General features: G+C 37.2%; 1 protein-coding gene across 1 annotated transcript in view; it reads left to right on the top strand.

Annotated features, from left to right (window-relative positions):
- Positions 1 to 18439, top strand: part of LOC135221723 (G protein-coupled receptor kinase 1-like) — a 613113-nt gene that overhangs the window by 535419 nt on the left and 59255 nt on the right. Inside the window, exons 8-13 of the mRNA XM_064259512.1 lie at positions 6516 to 6707; positions 6924 to 7089; positions 7412 to 7553; positions 7737 to 7911; positions 9164 to 9264; positions 11184 to 11346. Coding sequence (XP_064115582.1) covers positions 6516 to 6707; positions 6924 to 7089; positions 7412 to 7553; positions 7737 to 7911; positions 9164 to 9264; positions 11184 to 11346 — 939 coding nt within the window. The remainder of the gene's footprint in view (positions 1 to 6515; positions 6708 to 6923; positions 7090 to 7411; positions 7554 to 7736; positions 7912 to 9163; positions 9265 to 11183; positions 11347 to 18439) is intronic.

Below are 18439 nucleotides of genomic sequence, written 5' to 3' on the forward strand. Positions count from 1 at the left end.
GGAGAAACAAAGCCTTAAAATGCACATGTCTATAGAGCATTTTCTGCTTAGAATGACATTTTCTTTCATTTAACAAAATGTTTGCATAAACTCTTGTTACACCTTGTGTGTGTGTGTGTATATATATATATATATATATATATATATATATATATATATATATATATATATATATATATATATATATATATATATATATATAATATATATATGATATAGATATAGCTATATATATATATATTATATATATATATATATATATATATATATATATATATATATATATATATATATATATATATAATGCATGTGTATGGTTGTATATGTTTATATTATATAGAAAGATAGAAGCAGATAGAATCACTGGATGTAATAACGCCAAGAATAACCGTATATAACGTATATAAAAAGAAAGGATCCGGAATATGTCATCAGGTGATGAAAGCGTAACCGCCATCAACTCCTGAGGCCGCACAAGACAAGGCCAGCAAAGGAAGCCTAAGCCTGAACAGAAACATCGTCCCTGCGGAGGAAGACGCCGCGACATCATTGTTTTAATAGCAATATATTTTGTCGTCTTGACACAAACCTTTGAAAAGGGTGGTCGACCTGGGAGCCATAACTCCTCGCCACCTGTCCCATCTCCGCTCGTTGTGGTGGGAGGCGGTTTGACGGACGTCCAGGGCGGTCCGTTGTCCGCAGGGGGAGGAGGGATCAAGCGTCGCCGGAAGGATATTTGGACCGCACCGAGTTTTGTTTGTTTGGGCTGCTTCAAGCTTGTGGTATGTTTGGAAAGGTATTCAACAGTCGGCTTTTATAGCTCACGGTGAGGTGATTCCCTAGCGTTAAAAGAACGTAGGTGGGCGGTCTTTTGTCCCTTCCTTTTTCTTAAGAAGTAAGGGAGACCGGGGCTAGTTGACACACTTTTAACAATTTTGGTTATTGCGAACATAAAACAAAAAATTTTGCAAAATTCTTACCACCATTGACAAATATTAACATTCGTCTTTATCATAGAGCAAAATAATTGTTGTTTGCTTTCAACATATGGTAACAATAAGCTCTAGAAAAAAATAACTTTGACGTGCAAACTTGCTCCGTATACGGGGTAAGTTGGCACACATTATGGGGTAAGTTGGCACAATGACAATTAAAAGAAAATGTCTATATTGCATTTAAATCAAATAGCAAAAATACCCTCTGAATTTCCAAAATTCAAAATATAAGGCATTTGTATTACTTCAGATCATCATCTAGTTGTCATTGTGGCAGGTGTCAAATAAATCCTCGTCAGTAGTCTTCATGCTCCCACATGTTACATGCCCTGCACTGGACCCACACCTCTCCTGGCTTACCAAACACAGGCTGTCTTCAGCTGAGCTTTCTTCTGAAGCAACAGGAGCAGTTCTTAAACTCTGTATCACGCTGATGATTGATCTGAAGCCTATATGTCTTTTCGGACATCTCTCAATCTGTTACTTAACCACCCTTAAAATCAAAATCTCGAAATAGTCTGTACTCAAAGTTGAAATTCCATCAATCCTAAACCCACTGAAAATATTAGAATAAGTGACAGCTAGTGGTAAAGCCGAGGAAACTTTACCAGGAATGTCACAGATGGGCATACTTGATCCGGGATTACAAGTCATCCACGAATCACATGCCCTGTTAACACATTTCTTCAGAGGTCTATAAACACTAAAATCCAGGGGCTGCAACTTGTGAGAGCAATTTGGAGGAAATGATAGGACACTAATCTCATTATCCTTCCAAAAATTCAGGAATAAAACGTAAATTATATAAATAAATAGGCTTACTATTGTTATCAAATAACGTGAGGCAAGTCTGTACAAGTGCCAACTTGCCCCATTTGTTTTGAGCCAACTTGCCCCATCTCTACATTTGGTACAAAAACACTTACCATTCCACACTAAGATGCCTTGAATGATTAATTTTAATGGAATAGAATCTTTAAACCATAAGGAAAACTATGATATAACTGAAAAATAATCTTTCATGAATTTATAGATGTTATAGCAAACAACAGAAAGATAAAAAAATGTACTTACTACCATCAAAATAAAAATTTGTCACATAAATTCGAGCTCCTACGTTCTATCTCTACAGAATTTTGCTGGTAACTGAGGAACCACGTGACAATTACACAGTATATATATATATATATTAGTCATCCATTGGTAAACTTTAAAGTTATTTTGAGTGTGCCAACTTACCCCTGTAGCCAACTATCCCCGGTCACCCTTATTCTCTAAATTTAAGCTACAGGAATGAATTCGTGGTTCGAAATTCAGATCTACATTATATTAGAGTTTAAATGTAAGGGAAAGATAAGACTGGCCACCTTTCATACTCGGTATGTGCGAGGCAGAAGCACGAGTGAAGGCAGAGAGTAACTGACGGGTAACTGTAAGCGGAGACTTACTCAGGAATGAAATTGCAAAGCAGAAGATGAATTCCTGCCTGTCCTGTCCCAGAGAAAGATGAATGCCAGGGAAGGGAAGGGAATGGAAGGGGGCAAAAAATAAAAGAAGAGGATTCCTTCCTCCCGGAGGAGAAAAGAGAGAAGAACTGCAAGTGGAGACATCCTTCTAAATGACATTTGGCGACAATGGCCGAAGGGATGGTGTTTTAAAGTTGGACGGTGGTGGAAGGGGAGGGGAGGGGAGGGAGAACCTGAGGAGGAGGGGTATGAATGATGATGCTGATTGACGATGATAGAGGAGGAAGAAGACGGAGTAGGCAAGAAGTGAAGATTTATGAGAGGATTTCACGTCCGAATTCTTCCGAAGGTGGCACTGAGAGGTGGCTCTTGCATCCTTGGCTTCCCTTTTTGAATTGGTGACTGATAATGCATTCAGAAAGCTTGGATGTTGGCTGAAATGTTCTTGTTCAGTTTCACTGGAACATTTGCGGTTTGATTTTATGTTATGGTTCCGTTTGATGTTAGTAGCAAGTGATGGGCTTGAAGACTTTTCGATATTAAACTGTAGAAATTGGCGGGGTTGGAACATGTAATGGTTTACTGTAAGTTTCTTCATGCGATCAGTTTTTAAATATATATTTTGCGCTGTTCTTAAACAAACATTTTCATCGAGATATACAAAAAAGAAAAGACCCATGTAATCATGGAATTGAATCCAACTGTATACTCATTTTCACCAAGCTTATTAATATTTCTGTCCTCCAAGATTTCCTACGAAGGAAATGCCTTTCATAGCATCCGTGGCATCCAGCATAAGACATCATAATTGGAGGGGAGCGTCAAAAACATCCTCGTCCACAGTGCCTCAGCTGAAGCCAGGCTGAAAGAGCCGGTGTTGTCCGTTGAGGACGAAGCTCCGCATCACAGATTTAATTATTCGCGACCAGATGATTTTGATCATTAGTAGCAGAGAGAACGAGCGAAAGAGAAAAAAAAAAATTCGAGCTGGGCCGGATATGTAAGCAATGCGACCGTCCAATTAAAGGGAGTCCAGAAATGCCAATTGTTTTTGTATTTCTCATTTTAAAAAATCATTGAATGTATTTCGGAGTCCGATTTGTACGTAGGAAGTTGCTTGTATGTATGTATGGGTTCGTGTGTGGAAGAGATGGGGCGCTTTATTCATGAGAAGGGTATTAATGGTATGTATTTAAATAGCATGTAAAGGTTTTCTGTTTTATTTAATAATCAGACCTATTAGTTTTGAAAGATGTCAGATGGCATCAGAATGATGTTGCTTCAGCTATTGGGACTCGAATACAACTCTTGAGTATTTTCGACAGCCATGTTTGACAAGTGGTTTATAGCTCACGTTCTGGTCTTTATTTGTATTGGAATTTTTAGCCATGCATGATTCTCTCTCTCTCGATTCTTTGCATTGAGCGAGTAGGTCTCAGTTCTCGTTTTCGAAACCCCATTTTCCTTGGCAGAAGTTCTGGTTAAGGGTAACGGGTGAAACTCTACGGTCAATGCTATTCATATTTAACTTACACATGTAACTGTGCTATAGCTGAATTTGTTTATAGAACTCAAACCCTCTTGTACTGTATAAATTACTTAAGTGGCGAGGTTTATTTAAAGTGATGTGCAATGCTTGAATATCGTTTTTGCTTTTAAATGTTATTTTACCGATTTGCAAGCATCAAGTCCGATGGACATTAAATGAATTTCATTCATTTCGGGGTTCCGATTCCTAGCTGATGTTGCAAGTATCATCTCCGATACATAAATTCGTTTTTTTATACCACAATTTAGCGTTTTTATCATCGAGAATCTACTATTATATATCCGATTACTCTGTGAATAATTCTAGAAAGTAGCGTGTTTTTTCTTGAGAGCTTATTGCTGTAATAGTTTTTTCTATTATAATTTTCTTTCGTATAAATTATTTTTGGCATTGTACATAAATATTCGTATGCTGATATTCTCCTCTCATAAAACAATGGATAATGTATGTAACATTAAAAGCTATGTGCAGTGATTAGCTTTTGCAAAAAGAGCCTTCTTGGTATATTTTATAGAAATAATATCTTATTGTGCGAAATATTAGGATAGCATTTGTTTAAAATGCATTCATATTATCGAAAGCAACATTTTTATCATTTTTGTGTAACTGGGTTGTATTTTGTTTGTCTTTTCTTTTAAATCAAGTTTATATTCGAGTTTCTGAGTTTCTCCTAATGTTGATGGGGGTTTGTTGCTCAGACGAATGTTGCTTGGTCGATGTTAGATTAAATGAAATTTTATATATATATATATAGGATATCTATATATATATATATATATATATATATATATATATATATATATATAGAGTGTGTGTGTGTGTGTGGCGCGCCTATATCTCGACAGTACCCTAGGTTTGGATTACTAATGGGCAAGAGGCGAGAAATAACTGCATTGTTTTTGGAAACAATGAAATTGGCAAGTGAGGGGGAATAAGCTCTTTGTTTCTAGATTTACGTGTATTATTGTTTCATTTATTTTTATTTTTGTCCACGTTTAAATTAACATATGCAGGAATAACAGTAAATCTGCTTATTAAGAGGTTGTTATTTCAACATCGTGTGGGAGTCAATACTTGTTATTTTAATAGTATATGTTATTCATGGAAGGATTTTTCCTTTCTAAAGTGAAAAGAGTACAATTCGTGAGAGAAAGCGATTTATACTTCTTAGGGAAGTATTTCATGGCTTCAACATTAATGTATTACTCTCATAGTGACGTGATGTTTAGTTTTTGCCAGTTTCATCAAGTTGGCCTTGAATGAAGCTTTAGGTTCCTTCAGAGCCACTTTCGTCCCAGTTACGAGTTTGCAGGCAATTCTCATCCATTTTAATTGTGAATGAAATCCCACCCCACCATTCTCAGCTCAAGCTTACAATACATCCCGGGACTGTAGTATCTCCGAGTCATTTTACGTTCATTATGCTGGAAATATCGGCCCGTATACCGAATATTTTCACAAAGGGACATTTTGTTTCATTGTTTTTTGCAAACCTGACACGAAAGTTTCCTCCTCTTCAATAATTCGTTTTCAACTTCCAGCGCCGAAGCTCTCCTCTCTATGGATTTCCATACTCTTATAACTTTTGTTTTTAACTTTTTTCATTTTTGAAGAATTGTATTTTACTTCTCCATTAATCCACTAAAAATTACCTTTGGGTGATTGTTAGCAAATATTTTCCAACTTTGAATGACAGTTGACAAATTTCGTGTCTTTTAGTCGTATATATTTCTAATGGGAAACTAGACCCTTATGAATACTTTTTCATGGAGATACTTTTAATCTTTACATCCAGTGTTGTATTTATCTGTCCTGGATCCACCCTTCCTTATATATTATTTTATCTCCATTAAAATACCTCTCACCTTTTGTTATTCGCGTTTTTCCTCTTTTCCTCTCTTTTTATCGTTTTCTTTATGACCCAGTTGCATCTCTGATGACCATGTTTATGAAGCCACTGCATCACTGATGACCCTATGCAAATTCTGGAACGGGAGGTGTGCGAGAACAAAATGAGTCGAGTGATGCCAGGTGGTATTTGCTTGTGCGTCGTCGTTTGTTTGTCACATCGTTGTTGTTCTGTTGTAACATTTGAAGGGGTTACTGTGGCAATAATGAGCAAATGAAAATTTTTTTCACGTCACCAGAGTTATATTATTAAACTTCCATGAAGCTGTATGTAAATTTAATTGTAAATCATTTCGTGGTAGTGCTTAATAGAAATAGTGTTTCTCATAGATGATGTGAAACCTCAGAAACAAAATATTTTTATTCCAGTATTTTAGTTATATTGAAAAACTACACTCAAAATAAAGAGTAAATTATTGCAAAAAACAATTGAACTTTAGCCATTTTCTTGGAAAGTTACACACAAATATGTTATTTCACAAATGAAATGTTTAATTTTTTTCAGGTACTGATAAAGAGAGTGATACACTAGTTTAAGGAGTGCTTAATGAATTTCAGAGTAGTTATTCATGTATATATATTTTCATTTTTTACCAGCTAACAATGAATGACTTCAGTGTCCACCGGATCATAGGTCGTGGAGGGTTTGGAGAGGTCTATGGGTGTCGCAAAGCAGACACTGGTAAAATGTATGCTATGAAATGTCTTGACAAAAAACGTATTAAGATGAAGCAGGGAGAGACGTTAGCCCTGAACGAACGTATTATGCTATCTCTAGTCAGCACAGGGGTAAGTGCTGTTGTTTTATGTTTTGTAGCATTTTGAAAACAATTGTAACAGATGTTGCTATGTACTTGCCTGTTTGTAACTAAACTATTACAGAAGAATATATTTGAGAATGAAATGTGCTTTAGTACTTTCGATTATCTTCATTATTACTGCAGATTTTTTCTGATACATCAGACATTTTTTTTTCTCTATGATTACATTGGTAATTTCTTTTAGGTGGATTGTCCATTTATTGTCTGTATGACTTATGCCTTCCACACGCCGGACAAACTTTGCTTCATTCTTGATCTCATGAATGGAGGAGACCTGCACTACCACTTGTCTCAACACGGTGTATTTAATGATCAAGAGATGAGATTCTATGCTGCTGAAGTTATTTTAGGTAAGATTTAGGGCTTCCAAAAAGTATTCCCAAAGTAGTTTGCTCGTTACACTTGAAATCATGGTTTTTTAATGCCCCATTGCTCCATTTATTTTTTTGTGTCTGTATCAAAATTGTAATTATCACACATTTTCCAACCTTATTGTTGTTAGTTGTCTGAAATATTGTAATTTATTCTATAAGTTCACCAAACAACGCATTGGAATGCCATAGGCCCATGTTATAATAATATGTTCACCATAATCTCTACAGTAATGATAACTCATTTCATTGAAAGATGAATTGGCAATGTGTGGAAATGTAATTATTTTCTAAATTTCAGGCCTCGAACACATGCATCGTCGTTTTATTGTGTATCGGGATCTTAAACCTGCAAATATCCTTCTGGATGAGCATGGTCACGTAAGGATATCAGATTTAGGCTTAGCGTGTGACTTTTCTAAAAAGAAACCTCATGCATCTGTGTAAGTTATTTTTTTAAAAGCTAACTTTGTAAATTATGTAAAAAAATATATTGTCATCAGGTATTACAGCATTGCTTTACTGCTCTACCAACCAGATTGTGCATTTCAGTGATAGTTTTACTGATCATATATTTTCTATTTACATTCTTGCGTCTATAAACTTTTCATGAAATATAATTTCAGGGGTACTCATGGTTACATGGCACCAGAAGTCCTGAGTAAAGGAACTGCATATGACAGCTCAGCAGATTGGTTCTCCTTTGGTTGTATGTTATACAAGTTGCTCAAAGGCCACTCACCTTTTAGGCAACATAAAACACGGGACAAACATGAAATTGACCGAATGACTTTAACAATGGTAAGTATTGAGTACACTTCTACCAGACTTTCAGTATATTATTATGCTTTTTAGTATACAGTCAGTCCCCAGCTTACGACGGGTTCGGCTTATGACATTCCGAGGTTACAACATTTTTCAATTATATTTATCAGAAATTATTTCCAGGTTTACGACACATGTTCCAGGGTTATGACACCTACAACGCTGATCCAGCAGAAAAAATATGACTCCAAAAATGCAAAATAATCAATAATTGAAGGTTTTTTATGAAAAATGCAATGAGAATGCAGTTTACATAGTTTTTAATGCACCCAAAACATTAAAAGTAAGGTTTTCTTAGGATTTTTTACGATGTTCCGGCTTACAGCGATTTTTGGCTTACAATGCGTCTCAAGAATGGAACTCCCGTCATAACCCAGGGACTGCCTGTATTCTTGTTTGTAATACATTGTACAAAAGTTCATCTATTGGTTACTAAACTTCACTTATTTTGCAAAGGACACTAGTTTTTGATGTGGGATGTTTCAAGTTTTTATGTCACTAGACTAGTACTATATTATTACCTTTACCAACACTGGTGCAAGTCTACAACTGACATTCTTCTACAACAGCCACTGAATTACTCTTTCACCAAAATGCATTACCTCATTCCAGATCACATGCCCTTTTATTCATCAACTTTTTATCTTCAGAATTCACTTACCATCTACTGCTACATCAGTCCACTCTCCTAATTATCATCACTCAACAGCCCATTACAAAACTCACTCCATGTAAAACTCATTCTTTTATGACAATATATTTTCAGTTCCACATTATCCTTTCTTTTGCATTCACTTCCTGCTTCAAAAATTTTTCTTTGTCAAATCCTTGCTTCACTGACTGCTCTATATTTCTTTTGATATTTGCAATAAAAATTTTACTGCGTGTCATCTTTGTTTCCCAGTCTTAGAATTCTTGTTTTATTATAGCTGTACATCAACCCCTGGGTATTTCAAGCAATTTTTTCTCATTTTATCTAAGCTTAGGTTTTATATTTTTTCATATAAGCACTTAAATCAGTAGCATTATGATTGCTGGTGTTGTTGCAGTTTTGATGACAACATTACAATTCTGAAGAGTATTCATAAATTTTTATATAAGAAAGGTTTTAATCATTCATGGTTTGATTGTCCCACATATCCAGAATCTTAACCTTATGTGAACAAGAAAAAAACTCTGTAATGGTTTTTTTTCTGTAATAATTAAGTATATATGATACTTTTTGCAGAACGTTGAACTTCCAGACACATTTTCTCAAGATCTTCGCAGTCTTCTAGAAGGCCTTCTTCACAGAGATGTTGATAAAAGATTGGGTTGTAGAGGAAGAGGGTAAGATATTAAGAACTATATTTTACTGAACTATTATTATATTAGTTTTTCTCTACTTGTGTTAAATAGTTGAGGAATGTGGTATCTTAAAACCTGGCAACCTAATTAATAATCTAAATTTTCTAGTGGATTAGTTTTACTTGTAACTGTGATTAGCACACTTATACTTAGCTGTGTTTTGACCAAAATACTATTTAACTTTTTTACTATTCTGCATAGTAACAGTGTATTAATTTATTCTAAAATAAAATGTATTAGCTTAATGTGCAAAAAATTTCTAATGTAAAGACAGGATAAATTCAAACTAAATACTGTCATTGGAATTGCTATAAGGAATACTGTATACTATTTAAAATTACCTCCAGTTACTAAATGTACTTAAGTACTCCTTTGAAAACAAATAGTATCTACCTCAGTTTTACCTGATTAGCTGTAATAGTGAGAAAGAATATAATGTGTTCATTCAGTGTACTATACAAATCCCTTTATAATTCCCTTATATTAGTTGTATACAATGCAACCAATTTTAGCTCTAGTGTTACATTAATAGTTTCCAAGTGAGCATCCCATTTAACAGGGTGTCTTTTATCTTACCTGTTAGCCCCAGTTTTATATTGCTTTCTGTATTGTTTGGACCTTGGATGCTGTTGCTGATGGGCTTGGAAGTGAAATATTCCAAGTTTCATTCATTTTAGTCACTGGGCTTTTATTTACTAACTTTATTTTTTTTAACTTACGTTTTGTGTCAAATATGTTTATTTATTTTCCTTTACAATTCTTTGCTGGTCATGAAAATTGCTAGGTGTATAATTCAGATATGTTGACATCCTGTACCACTTTATATTTAGAGCTGTTATTTGGTTTCACTCTTATTTGTTTAAATTGTATAAGACAAGTGTCTTGCATTGTGCGGATATGCTCTAGGATAGATACATCCAAATACCATAAATTTTACTCCAGTTCAAACTGACACCCAATTTTCTTCTTGTTAATGCTTGGGGAAAGAAGTGTACTGGTACTCACAAATATCCAGATTGTTAATTGTGGACAGAAGTACTGGATCATTGTCTCATATTACATGGACAAAGTTTCAAGTGCTCCAGACAAACCTCTGCAAATACCACCCAGAAAAGATGCCTTACTATACAACTGAGTACATATATGCTGTAGTCCTTGGAAAAGCCTGTTGTCAGTCCAATGGGGGCCAATCAAATCTTTGTAGGTCTCTCTACCTAAATATACACTCAGCAATTAAAAAAATAAAAATGGTTCATGCTGAATTCAAGGTTATTAAACAAATTATTTTTGTATATAAAAAGTATAACACAAAAGTGTCCCTCTCCCTCTTCCCCCCTCTCCACTTGAATCAAGAGACCTATTCCTTGCAATGATAGTAATGGTGCTGGCAACAGGAAAGGCTTTGTTGATGGTGAACTCATTCACTTTTTATAATAGTTAATAAGACGCTTGGCTATTGAGAAGAGAGGCAACTATAAAGTAATGATTTCTATCTTTGAAACATCACAATTGTTTAGAAAGTGTTTGATATCATCAAAAACGTCTGAGTACTGGTCTTATGGTTTAGTTTATTCATGTATTTTTCCATTTTCAGGAGTTCTGGTGTGTGTTTAAGCAATAATGGTTGATTTCAAACTTATTTTTTTATGGTTATTTTTCATGATAGAAGTTTAATTAATTTTTACCATGAACACAGTCAGAGAAGTGTACAGTCTACATTCTAACACATTGTGAAATACAGTGTGTAGAGAGAACATATACATGCAGCCTCCTTGTGGCTATTGCAGCTAAGTCTGTCTTAAGCTACCTTGCCAAAGACTTTTATCTCCGTTGTATCGTGATGCAAGTTAGTTACAGTATATCATCCTTAAAAGTTAAGAAGTAATGTTTTGTATTATCAGAGCTGACGAAGTGAAGGAACATCCATTCTTTGCTGGGATGGATTGGCAACAAGTATACCTTCAGAAATACCAACCACCATTAATTCCTCCTCGGGGAGAGGTCAATGCTGCAGATGCTTTCGACATTGGTTCATTTGACGAGGAGGATACTAAAGGTATTAAGGTGAGTAAAACAATTTACCAAACGATGATTTGACAAGAACATAATTCTTATGAATATATGAAGAAAAACTCACATGCTTTTGCAGTAAAAATCCCTTTATATAAATAAAACAACATATGTAAGGCAGTTACAATTTCTTCCTCGTTATCTTGCTTTTTTGATTCAACACTGGAAATTTTTTAGTACAGTTAATGAGATCCACCAAAAAAGACTTGTTCATTACAGTAGTAGTCAAGTTTATTTTATTTTTTGTTTTTAATGTTTTTCTACATAACATTTATAAGTAAACTGGATCTTTTCACACGTCTGTATATATTGTGAAAATGTCATAGATTTTTTTATATTATTTCCCACAACAAATCTACTGTGAGAGGTTTTCAGATTATTTTGAAGATTAGGTTCTAATTAAAATGTTTAGTATATTGTGCCCGTTTCTGCTGTAGCAAGAAATTGTTATTCAAACATTTATTGAGGAAAATACTATGTACTACAAGCATTATTGAGGAAAATATATACTAGTCTTGCCCAAAAATACAAGAAATGGGTTGTTTTTAAATACTTTCCAACAGCATTAATGAAAATTATAAATTTAAAATTAAATATCAATACAAAGTTCAGCAGTAGGGAGGAAAGAAGGAGTCACTGTGCTATACAATCCAAGTTATACTGATCCCCACAGTAAATGGGAGATAAGGTAGCCTAACAAGGTTGCCTGATAGGACTACCAAAAAACAGTGGAACAGTGACAAGAGAGAATACCAAAAATTCCATCCTGCCAAGTAAAAAGACATAAGACAAATACATCAGATGTGGAAGACATAAGACAAATACATCAGATGTGGAAGCTAATGTCCTAAAAGACAAATAAGTCAAGCATTAAGCTTTAAAAGCTGCAGTAAAGAAAAGAATTTACAGCACCAAAAGAATATTCATATGCCCGTCTTCCTCAATTATTTTTTTAAAGAATTCTTAAAGACTATATATTTCAGATTTCTTGTTTAAAGACTAAAATCTTAACTAAATATATTGAAATCATATCTCATTAAAATAACGAGATTCTTTCAGATAACCCATAAGGTTATTTACCACAACAGCATCATTTAAAATTTCTAAAATAGTCTTCCCAGCTATTAAGTACTTTTCCCTGAGGCAATTAAATCTAGGACTGCACCGGCATGTGCTCAACGGATAGCTGACCATCACAATGAGCACAAACTGGGGCACTGGTTCCCTTTAAAATATAGCTATGTAGCTATGGGTGAAGTGATACGGCCAATCCTAAGTTGTGTTAGGATGATCTTGAATCTTCTAAAGGGATTAAAACCCGAACTCCAAAAATCAATACTTATTATTTGTGTACTTTCTATTGGTGGACAAAAGAGACAAATGTGGCACCTTATTAATTAAGAAATCACTTCTTGCAGCATCCCTTGCTTCACTATCAGCCAGTTCATTCCCTTCTTTACCAGTATGCCCAGGAACCTAAGAAAATTTAACTGATTTGTGGCAAACACAAAGATACAAAACCCCTTCCTGGGCCTTTTGAATTAAGGGATGGGTAGGGTTAAACTTCTTTAGGGCTTCTAAAACACTGCTCAAGTAACTATATATTACTGTGGATTTAAATTTCTTATCAGATGCAAGATTTAAAGCACCAATTAGCTGTTGCTTCAGCAGTGAATATGGATGAGGAGTCCGGTAACTTGTTTATACGTTTTCCCCCTGCACCGCCCACTCTATCTTCTGATTATGATCCATCAGTATAGATTTCCCTGCCATTTATATGCCTATCATCATGTTCCAAAAACTTGTTTCTGACTTCTTCCGGACGACGTTTCTTCTCTATCGCTTTAGTCATACATCTATTGCTGGAATAAACCAAGGAGGGATAGCAGGATGTTTAACTTGTAGGATCTTCTGTGATTTTATATTTTCATCCTCCAGTTCACCCAGCTGTCTGATTTGAAATGGTGTTGAAGATCTACTAAATCTAAAAAGACTTGAGTTACACTGTTTCAAGATCTCCAAAGAAGGGTTCTCCCTGGTGCTTTTCAGCCGCATGGTGTATCTCAGACCAAGCTCATGCCTCCTTAGGTCCAGCAGTAGCTGATGGAAGTCTACATAGATACTTTCAATGGATGAAATTCTTAAAGCTCCAGTGCAGATCCTTAGCCCCATATTATGCACAATGTGCAATTCCTTAAGTTTAATATTTGAAACAGATGAGTATACTATTTGGCATCTGTAGTCTAACTTAGATAAGCATAGTACTGCATTGTAAAGCCTTAACGATTTCTTATCAGCCACCAATTAAAATTAGATGGTACAGTAGTGCCTCCGGTTACGAAATTGATCCGTTCCGAAGCGGCCTTTGTAACCTGATTTTTTCGTATCTAGAACTACATTTTAAATGTAAATTGCCTAATTCGTTCCAAGCCCTACAAAAACACCACAGTAAATTTTATCATGAAGCTAAATTGACCAATAAACAATGAAATACAACAATTTGGACCATTCAATACCTAACCTAACTGTGACTGTACCTGTAAATAAAGTGTATTAGTGTACAGGGTACAAGAAATACTGTACGTACATGTACGTACGTATGTAGTAAAATATGGAACCTTACCTTTCGAGTGAGGTGATGTCCGAAAGTGGTGACAGAGGAAGAGGACAAATGGCAGAAAACATGAACACTTAAATTTACGAAACATTAAAAAATGGCAGAAAACATTAACACTAAACTTTACAAAACACATTAACAAATGGCAGAAAACGAAAAACTTAAAATTAAATTTCTTTTTTTTTGCCTTTTTCTCATTTTTTTTTACTTTTTTACTTTACTTTTTTAAACAAATTTCAATTTCTTCACCACTTCCAATTTTCTGTTTTTTCGTATCTCTTGGACCTTCCTGTTTGCTTACTACTAAAGGCCTCTTTAAAAAATAACTATCAAAAGAAGATTGGTTCTGTCTGCTTTTCAAAATGTTCCTGAAACAACTCAAGCAAATGTCATGGAACTGCGCAAGCATATGACCTGTGTAAGCCTTTTCAGGCTGTCTTTTCTACAAATGTTTGCACTTTATGGAAAGCAGCTAGAACATCCTTAATTTCTGCCATTGTCATAGGGTCCTCCTCCTCCTCCTCCTCGCCGCTGCTAGAGAACTCTTCTTGAACGACGTTTTGTTGTATGACCTCCAACTCCTTCAGGTCATCCGTCATAAGCTCCTCTTAGTGCTCCTGGAGAAGGTCATTGATGTCGTCCTCGTCGACGACCAGCCCCATGGACTTGCCGAGTGCAACGATCTCATCAAGATCTGGTTGCGAAACAGTTTCAGGATCGTCAACTGTTTCTGAATCTGCAACAGCTTCACCCATGTTGAATCCCTCGAAGTCTCAGGTGGATACGGCATCAGGCCAGAGTTTCCTCCACGAAGAATTCAAGGTTCACCTGGAAAACTCCTGCCAAGCTTGATCGATGAGTTGGATGCATATGACGATATCGAAATGCTCCTTCCAAAATTCACGCAAGGTGAGGTTTGTGGTATCAGTGATGTTGAAACATCGCTTGAAAAGATGTTTTGTATACAGCTTCTTGAAGTTCGATATCACTTGCCGGTCCATGGGCCAGAGGAGACGGGTGGCGTTAGGCAGAAGATAAAGAACCTTGATGAAAGAATACTCCGCTAGGATATCTTCCTCGAGGCCAGGAGGGTGAGTAGGGGCATTGTCCAACAACCGCAGACATTTCAGAGGGAGGCACTTCTCTTCCAAGAATTTCTTCACTGTCGGGTTGAAACACAGATTTACCCACTTGGTGAACAAAAGTCTTGTTACCCAGGCTTTCGCATTAGCCATCCACATCACCGGAAGCTTCTCCTTTATCACTTTGTGGGCCTTGAAGGCTCGAGGAGTCTCGGAATGATACACAGGTAGGTGCTTCACCTTACAATCCCCACTGGCATTGGAACAAAGTGCAAGCATAAGCCTGTCTTTCATAGGTTTATGGCTGGGTAGCTTCTTCTCTACCTCCATGATGTAAGTCTGATGAGGCATTTTTTTTCCAAAAAAGGCCAGTCTTGTCACAGTTGAAGACTTGCTGAGAACTGTAGCCTTCCTTCATTGTCATCTCTTTGAACGTCTTAACAAAGGCTTCGGCCACTTTCGTGTCCGAGCTGGCAGCCTCCCCATGCCGAACCAGCGAATAGATGGCAGTCCGTTAACGAAATTTATCAAACCAACCTCGAGAAGCCTTGAAGGCTGGGGTTGCCTTTGATTTCCCTTCTCCTGCGTCGTCTTCGGCCTGAGCGCTCAGATCACCGAAAATAGCCCTGGCCTTCTGGCAGATTGTCATCTCGGTTATCGTATCGCCAGTGATTTCTTTGTCCTTAATCCATACACAAAGCAGCTTCTCCATCTCATCATGCACGTGGCTCCTCTTGTTGGAAAAAATAGTCACGCCCTTGGAAGGTGTAGCTGCTTTGATGGCTTCCTTCTACTTAAGGATGGTGCCTATCGTCTCCATAGAAAGCATCCTTTCTTTTCGTGAACTTCAGCAGCAACATTCTTGGAACCCATGGCTAATAATGTAAGTAATTAAGTTCACACACACCACGACAAAGTAACATACAGTATACAAAGAAAGCGAAATCACTAATACGAATTTACGTTAACAAACGAAATCTATGTGAATGAACAAATTCCAGGTGTGTACGATAACGCTGCTGCGACGAAATGGTCGAGGGACGCCTTTACGTAGGTGCATGATGGGACAGATGCTGAACCAATAGGAGAGCAGGATCTTACGGCGGTGACTAGCATCAGGAACCAATGGGAGAGTGGGAGGATGGTGGCAAGTCTACTGAGTTTTAAAATTGTTCTCGGCGGCCCAGGCAAATTTCAGTTTACAGTACATACACCCTTTCGCAACCTGAATTATTTTCGTACACAGAAGAAAAAAAATCTTCATCTTTGCTTTCGTAACCTGGATTTTTTGTACATAGGGACTTTCATATATAGAGGTTCCACTGTACTACTTTTAAAATATATAGTGATCTCTTCACTTTCACTTTTAACTGGTCAATATGATTATTCAAAGTTAACTTTTCATTAAAGCCCATTCCTAAAAATTTTACTTCAGTGGAGTAAGGTAAAATAGTTCCATTTAGGGTGAGTTAGAATGGTTTCCTTATTCAGAGCCTCCAAAACTGAACAGCAACAGTATAATGAATCTGATCCCCCTCCTGACTTCCACTCCCCTGGACCTTCTAGCCATGCTTAATTGATGAAGACTTCAATCAAGGATACATTTTTTGAGAACTCGTCATCCAAAGTTAAATCCTCAACACAGCCAGGTTGTGAAAAATATGAGGATGTTCCATATCGAAGACTTACCAGTCAGTTGTGATTATGAAATATCTCAACAGCTTTGAAATCATATGCCAGAAGAGCACCATCATAGGGCTCAGGGGCACTTAAATCCTTACAACTGCTAGACATGAAGATTTGAGAGGGGAGGGAAAGAAATAAATAAATAAACCAGAAAACCTTAAAAAGATATCATCAGCCTTTCATAGAGTTTGTTCTTCCACCAATGGCACAAGTGAAAAACCAACTCCCATGTCCGCATCCCTACCCTACCCCACAGGGGATAGCACAACATGATTAGAGTGGCCCAAGTGTAAGCCTGACCCACTTGATAGGACTGAGAGTATTAAAATAATGAATACAATCATCCCCACCCTAATCACATTATGGGCAAACCGTATAGAATGCCGATAGTCCTAGTATACCCAGAATCAGAACCCCCTTGGTCCAGTCCTGTAGAATAGTTCCGCCTGAAAACTCTCAGGTCCAAACATCATCAGGCAGTTGATGCTCCCACCACAGTTCCCACTATATTTAGCTTTGGATATAAACCCATTCCCAGCTATGATATCTTTAACTATTAGTTAGGTCCAATAAATTTTACAAAAGGTAGGAAATTCCGCAATATTACTCCAAATGAATACATAATAATATATAAGACCCTTGGACTCAAACCCGGGAAATAATTCCTGGGGTTCAAGATCCCCCTCGCCACGTCAAGGTGGTCCCACATCGAGGCGGATCTTGTTTTAAGGGGTAGTACCCGTAGGCTTTGGTTCAACCTGGCAGCCTCATGTTGCACCTCGTTGACTGCTGAGGCTGGAAAAAGATCAGCACCCCAAATAGAAGAGGCCAGGAGTTTGTTGGGTTCGTGCCTGATCGTGGATTCAGCTAGGACGTGCTTCCTACAGTTCCTTCTAGCCACAACAAAATCATACAAGTCACATTGCATGCTCAGCAATAGTGCCTTAGCAATGACCTTGAACAACGGTTCTTGCGAATACACAAGAGCTGCTGTTTCTGTCATGACTAGAGCATTAAGGAACCTCGCAAGCCGTGTCCAAGCGTCGAATTCCGTCTGGATGAGAGCATCAGACAGCCTGGGTAGTCACTCACTGAATAGAGAGATGGCACAGTCAGGTTTAAGCTTGCCAACCGAGAAGGTTGCTGGTAAGTCTACCCATAGGTCATCTGTTCCAGGAAGTATCAGAGATGTTGCTTCCGTCTCCCGGAGCTGTGGCATAGGCTCATCTCTCATTGCAGCTTGCAGAGTGAGTTCTGCCACTTTTGATGTGAACGGGATTGGAGTGTCCTCATCCACAGTAAAAATTGTGAATGGACTCCTGAAGGCTGTGACCTTAGTGTTCACACACTGCCATTTGTCAAGGTTACGAATCCAAACTTGCTGAGCTTGTCCTCCCTGATCGAAGCAGATTCCGTAAGACGTACATAGCCTATGAAAGGAGCCTGCAACCCTGGTGGGTAGAACTCGAAGTCCTCAATCCTTTAAGTTCCGCAGCCCTCAATCGTAAGCATTCCGTTTACGAAAGGTGCATAATTAGCCACCCTCCATGGATTGCTTGGATGGAAGGAAGGGAGAGTGGAGGAGTCCGGCATAACCTGACTATGGGCTAACTGGCCGGGTTGTTGAAGGCCCGACGCTACGCCTTGTTGGAGACCTGCGACTATGGTCTCCTGAGTACCCAGCCTTTCGAGGATTTCTTGG

Source organism: Macrobrachium nipponense, chromosome 3 (assembly GCF_015104395.2).
Source record: "Macrobrachium nipponense isolate FS-2020 chromosome 3, ASM1510439v2, whole genome shotgun sequence".
NCBI lineage: Eukaryota > Metazoa > Arthropoda > Malacostraca > Decapoda > Palaemonidae > Macrobrachium > Macrobrachium nipponense.